The sequence below is a fragment of the Malaclemys terrapin genome, chromosome 24 (assembly GCF_027887155.1).
Source record: "Malaclemys terrapin pileata isolate rMalTer1 chromosome 24, rMalTer1.hap1, whole genome shotgun sequence".
NCBI lineage: Eukaryota > Metazoa > Chordata > Testudines > Emydidae > Malaclemys > Malaclemys terrapin.
This window is the reverse complement of record NC_071528.1, coordinates 13,472,154-13,488,621: the sequence shown is the minus strand read 5'-3', so window position 1 is coordinate 13,488,621 and position 16,468 is coordinate 13,472,154. Positions and strand designations below refer to the sequence as shown.

Below are 16,468 nucleotides of genomic sequence, written 5' to 3'. Positions count from 1 at the left end.
GGGCTGATCCAAAACTCATGGAATTGTTTCACCAGCTCCAATCCGCTTGGGCTCAGGCCCCATAATGCAACTCTTTCCCCCTATTTGATTTTTGTCTTGTGTACATCCACTCGGGAGGTTGAAAATTTAAAATGGGCCCGATTCTCCTCTTGCTTAGGGCCCGATCCTGTACGCGTGTGCTTGGCTTTAAGAATGGGAGTCGCCCAGCGCACTTCAGTTAAATCGCCTGAGTAAAATTCTGCCTGTGGTTAAACATTTGCAGGATTAGGGCCTTGGAGCAGGGTAAACCAGGAGTAACTCTGTGGGCTGTTTGTAAAGGGCCTGTCAGGGCGCTAACTGCTGTAAACTGGGCTAGGCTGTAACTCCAGAGGTGGCCAGACCTCCAAAAGGAGTGAGATTCACAAGAACGTAGGAATTGCCAGACAGGATCAGACCTGAGGTCCATCTAGCCCAGTGTCTTCTCTCTGACAATGGGTAGCACCAGATGCTTCAAAGGAAGGTGTAAGAAATCCTGCAGGAGGCAGTGAGGGGATAACCTGTCCCCATAGAAAGTTCCCTCCTGACCCTTTTAGTTAGGCTGTCTCATGCCCTGAAGCATGAGGATTTATATCCTTAGCTAAAAAGTTTCACATCTGGGAGACTTTATTCAAAATGGCCTCACTCCAGTCCCCAAACGTGCATCCAGGGTCACAAGCCAATTCAGCCTCAGCTGATCTCAGCCGTTCCTGTGGTGTGTAGGGCGAGAGCGGGCCCTAAATCAGCTGTGCTCTTATATAGGGCTGGTTGGGAAATGGTAGGTAGCTCCCACCCCAAACACCCTAATGTCATTGGAAATGGTTCAGTTAAGGTTTTTGATATTTTTTGTGTGTGAAAATGACAAATTTTCAGTTTTCATTTTCTGAGCCCCAGGGGAAAAAAGGGGGGGAGGGAGAAAAAGGGGAGGAACCTCCCAAATTATGAAATAAAATAAATGGAAATTTTCTAATTAACAATTGAGTGATACAAGCGTTTCATTGAAAAGGTTTTCACAGACCATGAAAGTCCCTGTAAGTAGCTGCTGTCCATTGTGAAATGTACTCGGAAGGGGATGAATCGGTCAGTGCAGGTCAATCCGCTACGGCAAGGCTGGTAGGATACTGCGCTGGGGGCCTGCTGGAGCTTCTGAAGGTACGTCTACACTGCAGCTGGGCAGAAAGACTCATGCACTAAAAACAGCCGGCAGAGCCTCGGACTGGCCACCTGAGCTCGGACCCAGGGGCCCCCGAGCTGCCATCCAAGCTGTGGTGTCCACCCTGCTGTTTTAGCATGCTAGCTCCAACTCCACTAGCGCAAGGCTGTCGCCCCACCCCGGGAGGCTCCCTCCCAGCTGCAGCAGAGATATCCAGAGTGGTGGAACTGGCTCCCCGAGCCGTGCATGCGAACAGGTGAGGATGCACAAGTACCGGGGGTGCAGTCCAGGTGGCTTGTGGGGGGAGGGGCAGAGTTTGCACTGCGTGCTGGTTCTTTTTTTACAACGGGGGAAATGACAGTAGACACCCCGGCCCAGAGGCACTGGTGAGCTGAAACCTGCTATCAGCCACGTGCATCTAATCTAAGGGAAGCATAGGTGCTGGAACTGAGGGTGCTACAGCCCCCCCGGCTTGAAGTGGTTTCCGTTATATACAGGCTTACTGGCTCTCGGCACCCCTGAAAGGAAGGGACAGGAGGAAGGCGAGAGACAGCCCTTAATACCACCGCCTTGATGACAGACATTGGGGAGCCACATAACCCTTTGACCCTTCACCCTCGCATGGAAACCAAGGCCTTGGCCTCTCTGTATCCGTCAAAACTCTGCGGCTCTGGCCAAGGGGGAAGATCAGCCTCCCCTGCCTTCTCAGAGGCCAAATACGTCCCTGTGAGGCCGTACCTCCATCTCCTGGTCCTTGGCGACCCCACCAGCCGTGACAGCAGTGGGGAATATGAGATGGGAGGGCCAGTTCGGAACTAGACTCAATGGACGCTTTTGACTCAGGCTCCCAATTTTAGGCCCCCACCGGTGCAGATGGAATTTCCCAGGCCGGACTCAATGGAGTTCCAGCAGGGATCAGTTCTGCCAATTGAACTGCGGCCTTCCCTCCTTGCCCAGGCCCTCCGCCTTCCCCTCCGAGCGAGGCCTGGCTGGAACCTTCTCCTCCGTCCTAGCCCCAAGGACAGTGCCTTTAGTTTGGCTAGGTGTCCCTCTCCGCGACCCTCGAGCCCCCGTTAAAAGAAACACAGGATAAAAGCCCTGCTTCTAATCAAGATGAATGGGGCTCTGTTAAAACAGAGACGTAAACCAGCCTCCCCAATGGGTGGTCGGGCGGGTAATTACAGTCACTTGATTATTTTTGCTTGCTGGGAGCCCACGGCAGGGGAGACCCCCCAGGCAGCTTCAGCTCTACATTTTACAAGGCGAATGGTCCATGGGGTGGGAGCAGAATGAACTCTAATGCTCTCATCCCTGGCTTCTCGAGGGAGGAAACACCGGCTCACCCTCTGTGTGTTTGGGTTTGGTTTACTATTTTTCTGAGCACTCATCTGGCCCGCGTCTTAAACGAAGGCTCAGTGAATGCCGGCTTTCGTGTCTCAAATTCCGGCATGATCAATGGAGAATAAACGGAGCTGCTGCTTTAAACCATAATAAACCCTCCATCGCCCAACAAAAAGGGTGAGCTTTGTTCTGACCAGCAGTATAGCCTTGTGGCTGGAGTGCTGGACTGTAACTCAGGTAACCTAGGTTTTAGGCTTGGCTCTGCTACTGGCCTGCTGGGTGACCCTGGGTAAATTGCTTTCTTCCTCTGTACCTCAGTTTCCCCATCTGTCATATGAGGCTAATGATACTGCCCACCTTTGGAAAGCACGTTCAGGTTTACTGCTGGAGCTGGGTATTATTCGCTGCATGGGAAGCTGCTGTGTCCCGGGAGAGGCAGAATGAAGGCAACCGGGGGACTGGAGGCACGCTCACCCACAGCTGTGCCCAGAGTTAAGAAGACTGGGGCAGTTCACACCTCTTGGGGTTCTTGTTTCAGGACCTCTGCAGACCCAAGCAGGCAGAGGTTACACTGGTCCCAGGGGCAACTGACCTGATCTTAGCACACCGACACCGCAGAGTCTGGCGCATGGAAATAAGAAAGGCCCCATCCTGAAGGGAAAGGAAGGGCCCCAGAAAGATTTTAGCTCTGGGGTTACCGTACAGCCAGCAGACCAGGGAATCATTCAGAATTCCTCCTAGAATGCTATGGACAGGTCCATTCAGACCTGACCCAGGACCTTCACCTGAGCCCAGCCCGTTTAAGTTAATGAAGGCTCCCATTGGACCAGCCCCTTAGGTTTTAACGTGACCCAGATTTCTAGTCCAGTGGGGGTATGAATATTGGACTGGGGAGCCATTGATCCTTGACCTCTGATACTGGCTGTGACCTCGGGTGAGTAGCTCTGCCTGTCTCCCCGCAAAGGGCTATCCAAGTGCTCTGACAGTGAAAAGCACTAGGAGTTATTCCAGATTCCATTGGAGACATTTGGAGCCAGATTCGCCCGGCACACTCCGGCTCCTTTGCACACCTCTGGTATTGCAACGCAGCCAGAAAGCAGGGTTTAGAAGAGGCCGCTTAAGATGGCTTCACGGCTGCTTTGCATCACCGGAGCGGCACAGAGCAGACAGCGCGCGTCCAGCAGAACCTGGCTCCTGCGTACCGCTCAGACTGTGTATTTTCTGGTGGTGTTTTCTTTTTCTGAAGGCAATTTTAGCCTTGCAGGAGGGAAGAGGCCCTAATGACAGGATTTAACCACCATGCTGCTAGCTTCCCCCAATGCTACCCCCATCCTTGCGCTCTGCCTCCAGAGCTATGGCTTGGGAAGATCCAAAACTCCTTATCCACCCACAACGGACAGTTCCCTGATCAAGCACGGGCTTCACTTTAAGGGCTGGGTCCGTCGCCCCCAAGTCAATAGGATTTCTCATGTGCTTGAAGTTCAACGTGTCCGTACGTGCTTTGCTGGGACAGCGCCAGTGTTCAGCACCTGGCAGGATGGAGCCGGAGGGGCTTATCCTGGGAGATGCTGAGAGAACTGAGTACCTCAGAGGAGGTGCTCTCAAGGGATCCGGGCCTGGGATTGCATATGGCAGCCAGTTCTCGAAGTGTCATTAGACCCAGAGCCAGCCCGTCTCCATAGAAAAACTCCATGTGTCTGGACAGCGAAATCAGGGCACAGGTGACCAAGCTGAGCGTTGGAGACACGGGCATGGGCCAAGCTTTCAACACTCCGTCTGCGAAGGAGGGCAGGCGGTCAGCTGGCCTCTCACGGGGGCGGAGTTAAAGCGGTATGAGCTCCCGGTTTGACAAGAGCACCTGGGTTCCTCATGTGATGGGGTTACTTACTGATTATTTGAACTCTAAGGTTCTTGAACAGTATTATTCACTTAAGTACAGACTCGAGCCTGGAGCCCGACCTCTGCCTTAGCGATGTTTTTTTCTGTTGGCATCGATATGTTTTTCAGTGGACACGTCTACCTAGAGCAAACTGTCCCAGTCCTACATGAATCTTTGCATGGTTTATGTTGTGGATTTGCCGCTTTACAAGCGATTTCATAAAGCCCGGAGTCAGCAAGGAAACTTAACATCGTAGCAAACCACTGCCAGCTTGCACCATCGTGGCTGTGACTCCCCGGCACGCAGAAGCCACCTGAAACTTCACAGGGACAGCAGCGATAGAGCTCGAATTGTCCTATTCCAAAACTACAGCCCCCTGCCACCAGAGCTGCTCCATGGGACACACAGCAGAACAGTTCTGACTGTATCCAGTAGAGGGCAGCGTTGCACGTACCCACCCTCCAGCTCATTTCAATGTGCTTCCACCATGGCCTTCACGCGCTGCTAAGCGAGACACTCGCCCTGAGCTGAGCAAATTTGCATGTTCTGCACTAGGCCTTTCACCTAGATTTTTCAAGTCACCCTCACCCGATTAGGAACAGGAAGGGCCGCGGTCAGCAATGTGCGCCGTGGCCAGGGGCCGTTCCCCGCGAGGGGGTAGGGCACAGCCAGTCTGCAGCGCGGGATACTCACAGATGTAGTAATACTCGTGCCCTGGTCTGAACTCAAAGCCGAGAGAGAAGGGTGTGAAGAGCTGGAACTTCTCTGAGAACTTCAGGGGCCCGTTGGGGGAGTCGGGTCTGTTGCACTCCCAGCGCTTGAAGCCTTTCTGCCGGTGGTCGCAGGAAGCGTGACCCTCGTAATTGACCATGTAGAGGATATACCGCTCCATCTTGTCCGCCGGGAAGGGGTCCTCATAGTGAGGGCAGTAGATATCCAGGTAGTCGTTGATGCTCACTTCCACCGTGTAGTCCCCCCGATGGAACCTGCGGGGAACGGAAGGAGAAAGCGGGGGTGAGACCGCAGCGGACTGGCCAGCCTGATACGTGTCAGCCAGAACGCCAGGCTCTCTGCAAGATGAGAGCTCGGGTGCCCTCGGCAGCACAGCTTTGGATGTACCTGCTTGGCACTGTGGGTGCTTAGCACCTGTGACTCTCAAACCCCTAAGGGGCTCAAGTGGACCAACCCAAAGCAGTATGCCCTTCTGAAAGATTTCTGCAGAGCCAGGAAAAGACCCAGGAGTCCTGGCTCCCACGAGCCAGCAGACTACACGCCTTGCCAATGCTTCATTTTGTGGGGTCCGTGCAATGAGTCATGGAATGCTTCGGGCATAAGAAATTCAGAAGTGACTAGTGACTCCGGGAGCCTGACTTGGGACACTTTAAAGGGCCCTGATTTCTAGACAATGCCAAGGTCCCACCCTCTGAAAACCACAGCCCCTTTTGGAATCTCAAACTGGGCACCAAAAAAATCACTAGCCACTCGTAAAAATCACTAGCCACTCATAAAAAGCTTGACCTTAAGGCCTGACTCTCTGCTACTCTTCTCCTTCGACAGGCACTGGCAGCTGTGCAAAGTGAGTGTAGAACACAACCATGCTGATTCATATCACACTAACCCAATATAAACAACTGCAAATGGGGCCAAGCCAGGGAGAATTGCGCCCTACATTTTTTCCCTCTTTCTTTTTGGTACTTGTAACAAGCACAGAGAACCCATCTCTTCTTTTCTGATTTTGCCCTTCGCTGTGTCAAACCAACCACTCCCTACATAGAGAATAAGGGTGTGACGTTAATGACATAATCTGTAACCGTATCGATCACTGTTGCAACCACTCATATATTTGCAGCAGATATTGTACAAAGGTTGTCGTGTGAGGTGTCTATGGGAAGGTTATGATTTGCTGGGTATGATTATGCTATCTGTACCATTTTTGTAGTTGAAGTTATGAATATTGGCTCTGTACTTGTATATCAATATGATTTGATTCCAAGTAGCCTTAGTAAAGCATTTGGTCAAATTCTTGAGAAAGGAATTTTCAACTTAAGTGCCCTATCAAGAAACATTTAACTGACAATGGATTTTGGGAGAGGCCCATCCACATCTAAGCTTTCCTGGAAATGTTCAAACTAACATGTAAACAATGGCGTTGGCCTGCAAACGGAGTCAAGCATGAGCATGTGACTTGCCCATGTGACTCCAGACTCCATCTTGCTGCTGGGATTTTCCACAGTAAGAACAAAGAGGTGTTCTCCCACGGGCAGAGAATATAAAAAGGCCCTGAAAACTCCTCCATCTTTCTTCAGTCCTGCTTCAGACCTCTGGAGGAACTTTGCTACAGTCTGAAGCTTTGAACAAAGGGCTGAATGGATGTACTCCAGAGACTTGATTTGAACCTGCAGTTTATTCCATCACTACTACAAGCCTAAACCAAGAACTTCTCCATTACTGTATGTAATTGATTCCATTTAACCAATTCTAACTCTCATCTCTATCTTTTTCCTTTTATGAATAAACCTTTAGATTCTACAGGATTGGCAACAGTGTGATTTGTGGCTAAGATTTGATTTGTATATTGACCTGGGTCTGGGGTTTGGTCCTTTGGGATCGAGAGAATCTTTTTTCTTTTACTGGGGTATTGGTTTGCATAACCATTCATCCCCATAACGAGTGGCACTGGTGGTGATCCTGGGAAACTGGAGTGTCTCAGGGAATTGCTTGTGTGACTTGTGGTTAGCCAGTGGGGTGAGACCGAAGTCTTTTCCGTTTGGCTGGTTTGGTTTGGGAACCCCACCCTTGGGCTGTGACTGCCCTGCTTGAAGCACTTTGTCCTGAATTGGTACTTCCAGTTGGGCCCCACCAGAACCGGCATCGTTACAAAGGGAAACAGAGAGTAAAAGAGTTTTGCCCTTATCCAGTGCTTCCCAACCTAGATTTCAAAGTGTTTTACAAACCTCAGTTAATGGAACCCGAGAAAATCCCCAGGAGCAGAGTTTGACTCACCCTATTTTACAGAAGCAAAACTGAGGGTACATCTACACTACAGCGGGGAGTCGATTTAAGATACGCAAATTCAGCTACGTGAATAGCGTAGCTGAATTCGACGTATTGCAGCCGACTTACTCCGTTGTGAGGACGGCGGCAAAATCGACTTCTGCCGCTTTTTGTCGGCGGCGCTTACTACCACCTCCGCTGGTGGAGTTAGAGCGCCGATTCGGGGATCGATTGTCGCGTCAAATCGATCCCCGAGAGGTCGATTTCTACCCGCCGATTCAGGCGGGTAGTATAGACCAGACCTAAGGCACAGAGATATTCAGCAACTTGTCTAAGCCCATACAGCAAATTAGTGACATACCTGGGAATAGAGCTTAAGGCTGGAAGGGACCCACCAGATCTTCTAGTCTGAGCCCCTGTGTTTCATAGGCCACAACTGCCATCCAAGCACCCCAGGATTTCTGACTCCTACTCCCCTTTACTTTAACCACTGGACCACTCTCCCTTCCAAAACCAGGCACAGAAACCAGGAATCCTGACGCACAGATCCTCTGCCCTAACCACCAGTCAAACACGCCGAATCCGCGTTCGCGCTACAAGATTAAATTTCGTACCTCATTGTTTTAAGAGGAATAAACTGGCAACACTTGGTAATAAGTAGCAAAAAATCATTATGCATTGTGATACCATCAAACCCTTTTGGTATTACTGCAGATGTGCGCTCCAATCCTATTGTAATTTATGTTTTTTGGTACTGATTATCTGAGAGATTAAGGGATTAGCAGAGCTGGAAAACGACTCCACAATACCTCGGCAATTCCCATTTTAGACCTCAATACACCAGAGTCCCCTAAGACTAGCCAGCTCCGTTTGCCACCTTCCAAACCCACGCCCGCCTTCTGGGGAAATTTAAAATAACTTACTGTGTAGATTTGATTGGCCCTCGTGTTTGACGAGGACTCCTCAGTCAAATGCACGAGCCCCTCAGGAGCGATCCTGACTTCTCCCCACACCGAATGGGTTTTCTCTGCTAATTAATTTGAAGTTCCTACAGAGGCACTTGCCCTCAAATAGAAATTCTCTTGCCGGCATCAGCAAGGCTAGGGCAGGTGTGCGGGACTGAGTCACTTCCAAGTTGCTGAGAGAGCACAGCACGGAACATCTGGAATAAAAATTGGGGCGTGTGTGTGTGTGTGTGTGTGTGTGTGTGTGTGTGTATATATATATATATATATATATATACCCGGGCATTCACGAGATGCCAGAAGACACTTAACATAAAACTGTTCCTCCTTCTTCTGCTTATATTTTGGCTACGTGATGAGATTTCCAGACACGGTCGTATCTCTGTCCCTTTCCGGCCAGGCTCTTTGACGACATATTGTATCGTGCCGATGCCTGTGGAAAACACTAGTTTAGGGGCCTGATCCGAAGCCCATTGAAGTCAATGGTAAGAATCCTCTTGCAGTAAGGCAATTGTGTCTTAGGGCACGGAGCACAGGGCCAGGGAGAGGCTCTACCACTCTGTGACTCAGTCTCCCCATCAGGGACAACAGTGCTCAAAGAGCTTTGAGAGCCATGAAGGGCAAGTTGCAGTCATCCGAAGCAGGCCAAAACCAGTGCAGAACACGACCCCCGCGGCTCTTTGCACTGATGTAACTGACTGCACGTGGTGACGGGCGACAGGGAACCAGGCCTCTTGGGCTCTCTCCCTGACTCTGCCACTGCCCAGCCGTGTGACCCTGGGTGAGTCACTTCCCCCGTCTGGTCTATGGTGTGTGGGGGAGGAGAGTGAGGGGGGGGGGAGATTAACACTGAATTAGCCACACCAGTGCAAGCCCCTCCAGTGTAAACACGCTGCACTGATGCTACTGAGTCCGAGAAGTGACTGGGACGGGAGTTCGAGCCTGTCCTGCTACATGGCTGTCCTGGCACTAGTGAAGATTTCCCTCGTCAGGACGGTACCAGATACCAGGACGAGGGGTATGAAGGGGCTCATGCCTGGGGCACTGACGGCTCAGCGTGATGCTGGGTTTGCCCTCCTCTCACAGAACCTCTAGGGCCCCCTGAAGCGAAGAGCGGGCCAAGAACAGTCCCCACTGTAGCTCCGCAGGCCTGCTCTCCTCCCACCCCAGGACTCCCCATCAGGCGAGACTGACAGCAGTACATGGGCCCCCTGTTGTGGGAGGGGCGGGAGGGGGCTGGGCACTACAGGAAGCCTTGTCAGCTGTCAGTCTCTCTTTAAAACACTGCAGACAAAAAAGCGGGTAGACACCCCTCTGCGAAGGCAGCAGGCAGGTCACTGACACTCCGGCAGCCGAAAGAGGAATTATTCATGAACGCCGGGTGGGGGAGCCTTAAAAGACACACACAACAAAAGTTTGGGGGTGTGAGTGGAGGGGGAGGGTGGTGTGAGTGGCAGGGTGTGTGTGTGTGAGATTCCAGCCTGTGCCCCACTGCAGTGCATGCCTGATGCAGCCCCGGGGCCGGGAGGCGGCTGGTGAATTGGTACCGGAACTGGTGGAACGCAGTCAACAGCTTGACCAGGGCCACCTGAGAACCATGTGCCCAACGCTACTGAGCCACAGCGCTTGGCTGCAAAGGGGACCAGAGCTGTGGGAAACCAACCCAGATTATAAAACCCATATCCTCTGCCGGCTTCAATCAGCGTCACTCCACTGACTGGGGATCTGTCCCATAGTTCTTTAGGAGCTAACAACCTGGGTGTCTCCCTATTGCCAGTGGTAGTCAGCCTTAGCCAGACTACGTTCCTGTGGAACAACAGAAAACTTTTGGGGATCCCTCCATGAGTTTCAAGGACCCCTCCCCCAGCTAGCCCTAAACACAGGGTGAGGCTAAAGAAACCGCGAGCAGGGTGGGAGCGAAGATGCTGAGCAGAGGCATATGAAGGCAGACTGCTTCCGTCAGGGGTCCGAGCAAGGGAGATGGCAAGAAAGTTCATGGGAACGGGCGTCTTGGAGGACCGTGGAAGGGACTGGAGGCCCATCGGGTACTGATTCCTGTGAGTGTCCGTGGCTGCACGTTCTCACTGCAGTTATCTCGGGTTAGCAACACGCAGGATGCGCTAACTCGGGGTCTGCCCAGTAGCTCAGGGCGTGAGGGCTGCTTTATTGTGGGGGAAGGATAGCGACATGAGTGTGTGAATGTGGAACGGGTTAAAGGCAAAACCCATGTTTGAACCCATGTTAAGTCTGCAGTGAAGACGAGGCCTGAGCCCTGGTCTACACTTAGCTACGCCACTCGGAGGGGTGGAAGATTCACACCCCTGCGAGCTGTAGGTAAGCTGGCCTGACTCCCAGTCTAGACGTGGCTAGGTCCGCCACCGCTCGGGGAGGTGAATTACCGACATCATCGGAAAGGAAGCTTCAGCTGTGTCACTGTAGCCCTTGTGGTGTAAACATGCCCTGGGGCCTCTCTTCTCTACGGCACGGAGAGGCCGAGCTACACGCACTGACCTCCATCGCTAGGTCCTTACTGCCTCGAAGGAGCCCGTGCTGGGGACCAGGAGGGAGTTCACTCTCCGTGGCTCATTTAGTCCGTGGTCTCTCTACCACGTCTGTCCACCAGGAACAGCCAGTGAGCGCTGAATGCAATGGTGGATACTGCGACCTGGCCCCTGTGCCGCGGGGAGCTGGGCTGAGACCCATCAAACTCATCCCATGGGGGCCACCGAACCCCACACACTGTTACTGATTGGGAAGTGGGGGTGGAACTGTCAGGGAAGACCAGGGGGCATCAAAGGGTGGGACTGAGCCCCCAGAGCTGTTTACACACAGGCCAGGAGCTCTGCCCCAGATCCAAGCACTCCCAAGTCTGGGGAGGTTTGAAATTCGGATCCGGACCCAGATCTGAATTTTGCAAGTGGCCTCCCAGCTTTATAATGGGCCTGAACCAAAGCCCCAGGCCTCTGCCCCCCATACCCTGGAGTATGAAATCTCTCCTCCTGCCTCTCCCTGCAGTATCTGAGCTGCAGGAGACGGACCTGGTTCTGAATTTTGCATCTCCTCTCTCCGCATCTCCCTGATGGCGGGGTCCCCCACCCCCGCGCTGTGCCCCGGGGTGCGCGTGGTGGGAGGCACAGGAAGGTGGCCGCTCTGCGGCATCTGGTTAAAGAGCCTCCGTTTCAGAGGAAAATTCATATCCCCCCCTCCATCGACAAATCGCTTCCCTTCTTGTGGGGGGGAGATGCAGCCACATCTCCATTTAGATGGAGATGGCCCGGTAGACAAACAGAGCCCTACAGGGTCTCTAAGTGGTAATTCAGCGCTGTGGGATGGGCTTCTTTCTCCAAGCCCCTGGCCTGCTAGTGAGCCAAGCACACACTGCTGTGTGTGTAATACAGCCAGGCAGGGGGAGGGAGAGGGGCTGCATGCCAATGGAGGCCAGTCAGTGGGAGGGTTTAAAGGGAGAGGTCCTCCTCCCTCTCATAGGGCAGGGTGTGGGGGAGATGTTGGCCCAGCAGTCAGCCTGCGGCAGGAGGCGAGTGGAGCTCTCCTGGCTGGCCCTGCTGTCTGCACAAATGTGTGTCTGGCTGATTTATGTGTGTCGTGGAAATCCAGGCAGTGGCAGGGGTCAGTTCTATGGGGCAGCAGGGAGACACAACACACACACACACTCTCTGACACACACACACACTCTCTTGTTGCTGCGTGCCCACACCCACACACAGAGTCACTCACTCTGACACTCAGAGGCATATACACCCCTATTCTCCCCCTCCGATGCGCACACACAGGTATACACACACACACACAGACTCTTGCACATGCTCGTGCACAATGCGCACACACACAGACTACGCACACGCTCAGACCTGCACACACACAGGCACATGCACATGCTTGTACACAATGCGCACACTCAGACACACATGAGTACACACACACACCATAACTCTCGCTCTCTCTGGCATGCACACACTCAGGCATTTTCAAGCTCTGCAACTCAGACAACTAGAAAATGTAAGTGAAAGCTGAGGTTCTTGTGAAAATCTCATGACTCCAGGAGGTGGGGCTTTAAGGAAAGCACCAAACACTGCGCAACTACTGATAGACTGGCAAGATAGTCGGCGACACTGCGATTCCCACAGCCTTGGCAGGGTAAGAAAAAATGAAATGTACAGACAGTGACAGGGATGTGTGTGTGTGTGTGTGTGTGTGTGTGTGTGTGTGTGTGTGTGTGTGTGTGTGAAATAAGAAAGAAAAACACTGATGCACCAGGAAACATAGCGGGGGATTCAAGAGGATGACACAAAAGACATGCAGTCATCACAAAGGGAAGAAGGGAATGAAAAAAAAGGAGGAAGGAGAGAACAAATGGAGAGCAGGAAAGGGGAAGGCTGGTCCCTGAATATCACTGAAGAAGCTCTCTTGCAGTCTTTAAGCTACTATCCACCTCATTACTCGCTTCATAAGCACTCTGATCACACAGTGAAATACGCTAATTAAGGAGAAGGGTTTTCTCTCTCTCTCTCTTCTCTCCTTTTCCGATTCAGTCGTGCCAGCCCTGCCCCTGGCAAGGTAACATTTTAAAATGTAAAATTAATACCGAGGGCCGTGATTCACTGGGCACCAATTTTCAAATGCGTACACACAATAAAGGGAAAAAAACACCTCTCCTTTCCTCCCTTTGTTTTTTTGTAAGGTATTTATTTATTTATTTATTTTTATGATTGTTATTAAAGAAGAAAGAAAGAAAAGAGGGTTATCAGGGGAATAATTATTATTATGGGTCTTTTGGGGAAAACCCCCCCAACTAACTAGGAAGGCCTTTGCTGGATGAAAAACTGCTGAATTAGAATCGATCAGCTGTGATAAATGGGGGGGCGGATGAGAGGATTTGATGGCTATGGGGGGGGAGGGAGTGAAAGGTTTAGCCTTCGGCTCTGAGGTGGAGGTGATGAAATCGCCAAGTGATAATAACAGTAATCCCTGGCTCTTATCTAGAGCTTTTCATCCGCGGAGCTCAAAGGGCGTTGCAAAGCAACTCAGTAGCATGATCCTCATTTTTACAGAGGGGGAAACTGAGGCACAGAGAGGGGGCCATGGCTTGACGAAGGCCATCCTGCGGCTGGCTCTGAGGAGTGGGGGTCCCCTGTGCCTGCGCAAAGATCCTTTGATTTCAATGAGGCACCACACTGGCAGAGCTGGCAGCAGGAGCGGGGCCCCCCTGCAATCTGATCCATTTGGCCAGACCTCTGTGTGGGCTCCCAGAGGGTTCAAAGGGCTGACGAAGGCTCCAGGACTGGGAGCTAGGTTTAGCCAAGGATATTTCCCCCCCCCACCTGCTCCGTCACACAACACGTTCGGTTGCTGGAGAGGTGAATGCACGGGGGGGGGGTGCTCTTTCTCTCTTCCCCGTGGCTCTCTGGTGTTTGGACAATGTAGCAAGAACCACCCCCAGGACTGGTGTTGCTCACTAATAACACTCGGCTTCTCTAGCACGCTCCACACACAGGACTCAACACACGTTACAAACGGGGGTGTCACTCTGCACATTTTACAGAGGGCGAAGCGGTGGCACGGACCGGGGAAGGGACTGGCTCAACATCACCCGGCAGAGCTGGGAATTCGGCCCAGGCCCCCTGACTCCCAGGGCCCTACCCATTAGGCTACGCTGCCTTCCCCTACTGCACTTTATAAGATTATGAGGAGGAGGATCTATTAGACGTATTACGGTAGTGCATAACTGCCCCAATCACGGACCAGGACCCCACTGTGCTAGGTGCAAAGGAAGATGGTACCGGCCTCAAAGAGCTGAGATAATCAAGAGAGGGAAAGGAAGGATCATTATCCCCATGCTACAGATGGGGAGACGGAGGCCCGGAGAGGTGGAATGACTTGCCACGGGTCACACAGGGCATCCAAACCCAGATCCCCTAATTCCCATGCCAGTGCCCTCCTTCCTCTTCAATATTAGAATGAGACGCACCCTGAGAAGGAAGGACCCCATCCAGCAGCATGCAGTAGAATGATATTAAATGGGGCAATGAGCAGTCTGGATCGGGCAGGGTGGATTTGAGGGATCAGTGAGAGAGGTTGTTTGTCCTGGACTAACAGTGAGAAGGAGACTCTCTGCTCCTTTGCCTAGGTAGCCAAAGGCTAGTCCCTCCCTGGATTCCCCTCGCCCTGCTTCTCTCGGGACCCATTTGCCAAACGCTCCCCCCAGCAGGAGGCCTTCTGCCCTGATTAGTACCATGCTGTGTATTTTGGGCAAAGGAGGGGCCACTTGGGGGTCTTAAAGGGACCCAACTGCATTTGGAGTGAGGCGGCCAAAGAGGGAGCAAACCAGTTGTTGCTCCATCCTCAGTGAGTTGTAATAGAGTCTAAGCGAGGGAAAGGACAGAGGCATCTGCCCACAGGCATCTGATCGCAGAATCACAGGAAGGTTGGGCTGGAAGGGACCTCAGGAGGTCAGTGCGTCCAGCCCCCTGCACTGAGGCAGGACCAGGTAACTCTAGACCAGCCCTGACCGGGGTTGTCCAACCTGGGCCTAAAAATCTCCGGTGACAGGAATTCCACAACCTCCCTTCGAAGCCTGTTCCAGAGCCCCCTTATTTCTAACATCGAACTGAAATCTTCCTTGCTGTAGATTAAGCCCATTGCTTCTAGTCCTACCGACAGCGGCCATGGAGACCTCACCGTCCTCTTGATAACAGCCCTCAATGTATGTGCAGACGGTTATCAGGTCCCTCCTCAGTCTTCTTTGCTCAAGACTGAACATGCCCAGGTTCTCTGATCCTTTGATCATTTTCGTTGCTCTCCTCCGAACTTCTCCAATTTTCCACATCTTTCCTGAAGCACGGCACCCAGACCTGGGCACAGGATTCTGGCTGAGCCTCACCAGAGCGGGAGGACAGTCGCCTCCCGTGTCTGACATACGACACCCCTGTTAACACACCCCAGAATGATATTAGCCTTTTTCCCACCTGCATCCCACTGTTGCCTCAGATTCAATTTGTGATCCACGAGGAGCCCCTTTTCCGCAGTACCACCACCTAGCCAGTTCGTCCCCAGTTTGTAGCTGTGCGTTTGATTCTTCCTTTCCTAAGTGTAGTAATTTGCACTTGTCTTTATGAACGTCTAACCGTTAGTCGGCTGCATGCATGTAATGTCTGCCCTGCGTGCCGCTCCCCCCTCCACGGCGCAGGAGAGAGAAAAGGTGAATCTCTGAAACTTCCCAGTGCTCGGTAAGCTCTGTCCTTTCCCTCGCTCAGACTCTATTCATGTCTCTTACAACACCCCAAACTAGGATTACATTTCAGTGTAGCCAGCAGATAGCTGCCCGATAACATTCTTCCCCACCTTGTATAGCCTGTATCTTGCAGCTGGGATCTGAGCCTGAAACCGCACTGACAACAGACAGCCCATTGTCTGGTTCGCCACACGAGCGGGTCAGTGGCACGGAGCCCTCGGTTGTTGGATTGGTTTTTTTTCCCTTTGCACATTCACATTCCAGGGTGCAGCCCCCCTCCCCTTAGGGAAAGGGAACCCAGGGGCAGGCACACAGGGCCTGCGTCTCGCCTGGGGAGTCCAGGGGAAGGGCAGCACCACAATCAGGAAGCCGTGCTGCCCCTGAGGCTGCAAGCGGGCTGGTGCCCCCCCACCTGCAGATCTCTCCCAGCCACGCTGCCCCCAGCCATAGCTGAGTTGGAAGGACCCCGCTGCAGGGAATAGCATCAAAGGCCTTCTCCGTCCCTTCTGCTAAGACAGGGCACATGGTGTGTGGAGGGGCAGTTCATGCCACATCAGATGATGCTTTCAGTGCCCACTAGAAGCTGGATTGAGACCACCCTCCCCCCCCCAACCTGTCACCAGGTGAGAACGGTTCCTAGTCACTCCTACATGGGCAGGAGCTGGGGCAGTGATTCAGAGGTGAGACACCATCCCAACTATCCTGAGCCACCCCGTCCTGATCTTGGCACCCTGTTTCCATTTACTCACAGCAGGCATCTGGGACGGACACATTTGGCCCGCAGAAGGGATCTGGTCAGCCATTGTTCCCCTAGCCCCTGCCTACACTTTCTGTAGCAAACTCTTTGACTTCCAAAAGGCACAAAAACTCAG

At 52.5% G+C, this 16,468-nt stretch overlaps 1 protein-coding gene across 1 annotated transcript in view; it reads right to left on the bottom strand.

Annotated features, from left to right (window-relative positions):
• EFNA2 (ephrin A2) overlaps positions 1–16,468 on the bottom strand; it is a 149,857-nt gene that overhangs the window by 23,824 nt on the left and 109,565 nt on the right. Inside the window, exon 2 of the mRNA XM_054013892.1 lies at positions 5,082–5,374. Within this exon, the coding sequence (XP_053869867.1) occupies positions 5,082–5,374 (293 nt within the window). The remainder of the gene's footprint in view (positions 1–5,081; positions 5,375–16,468) is intronic.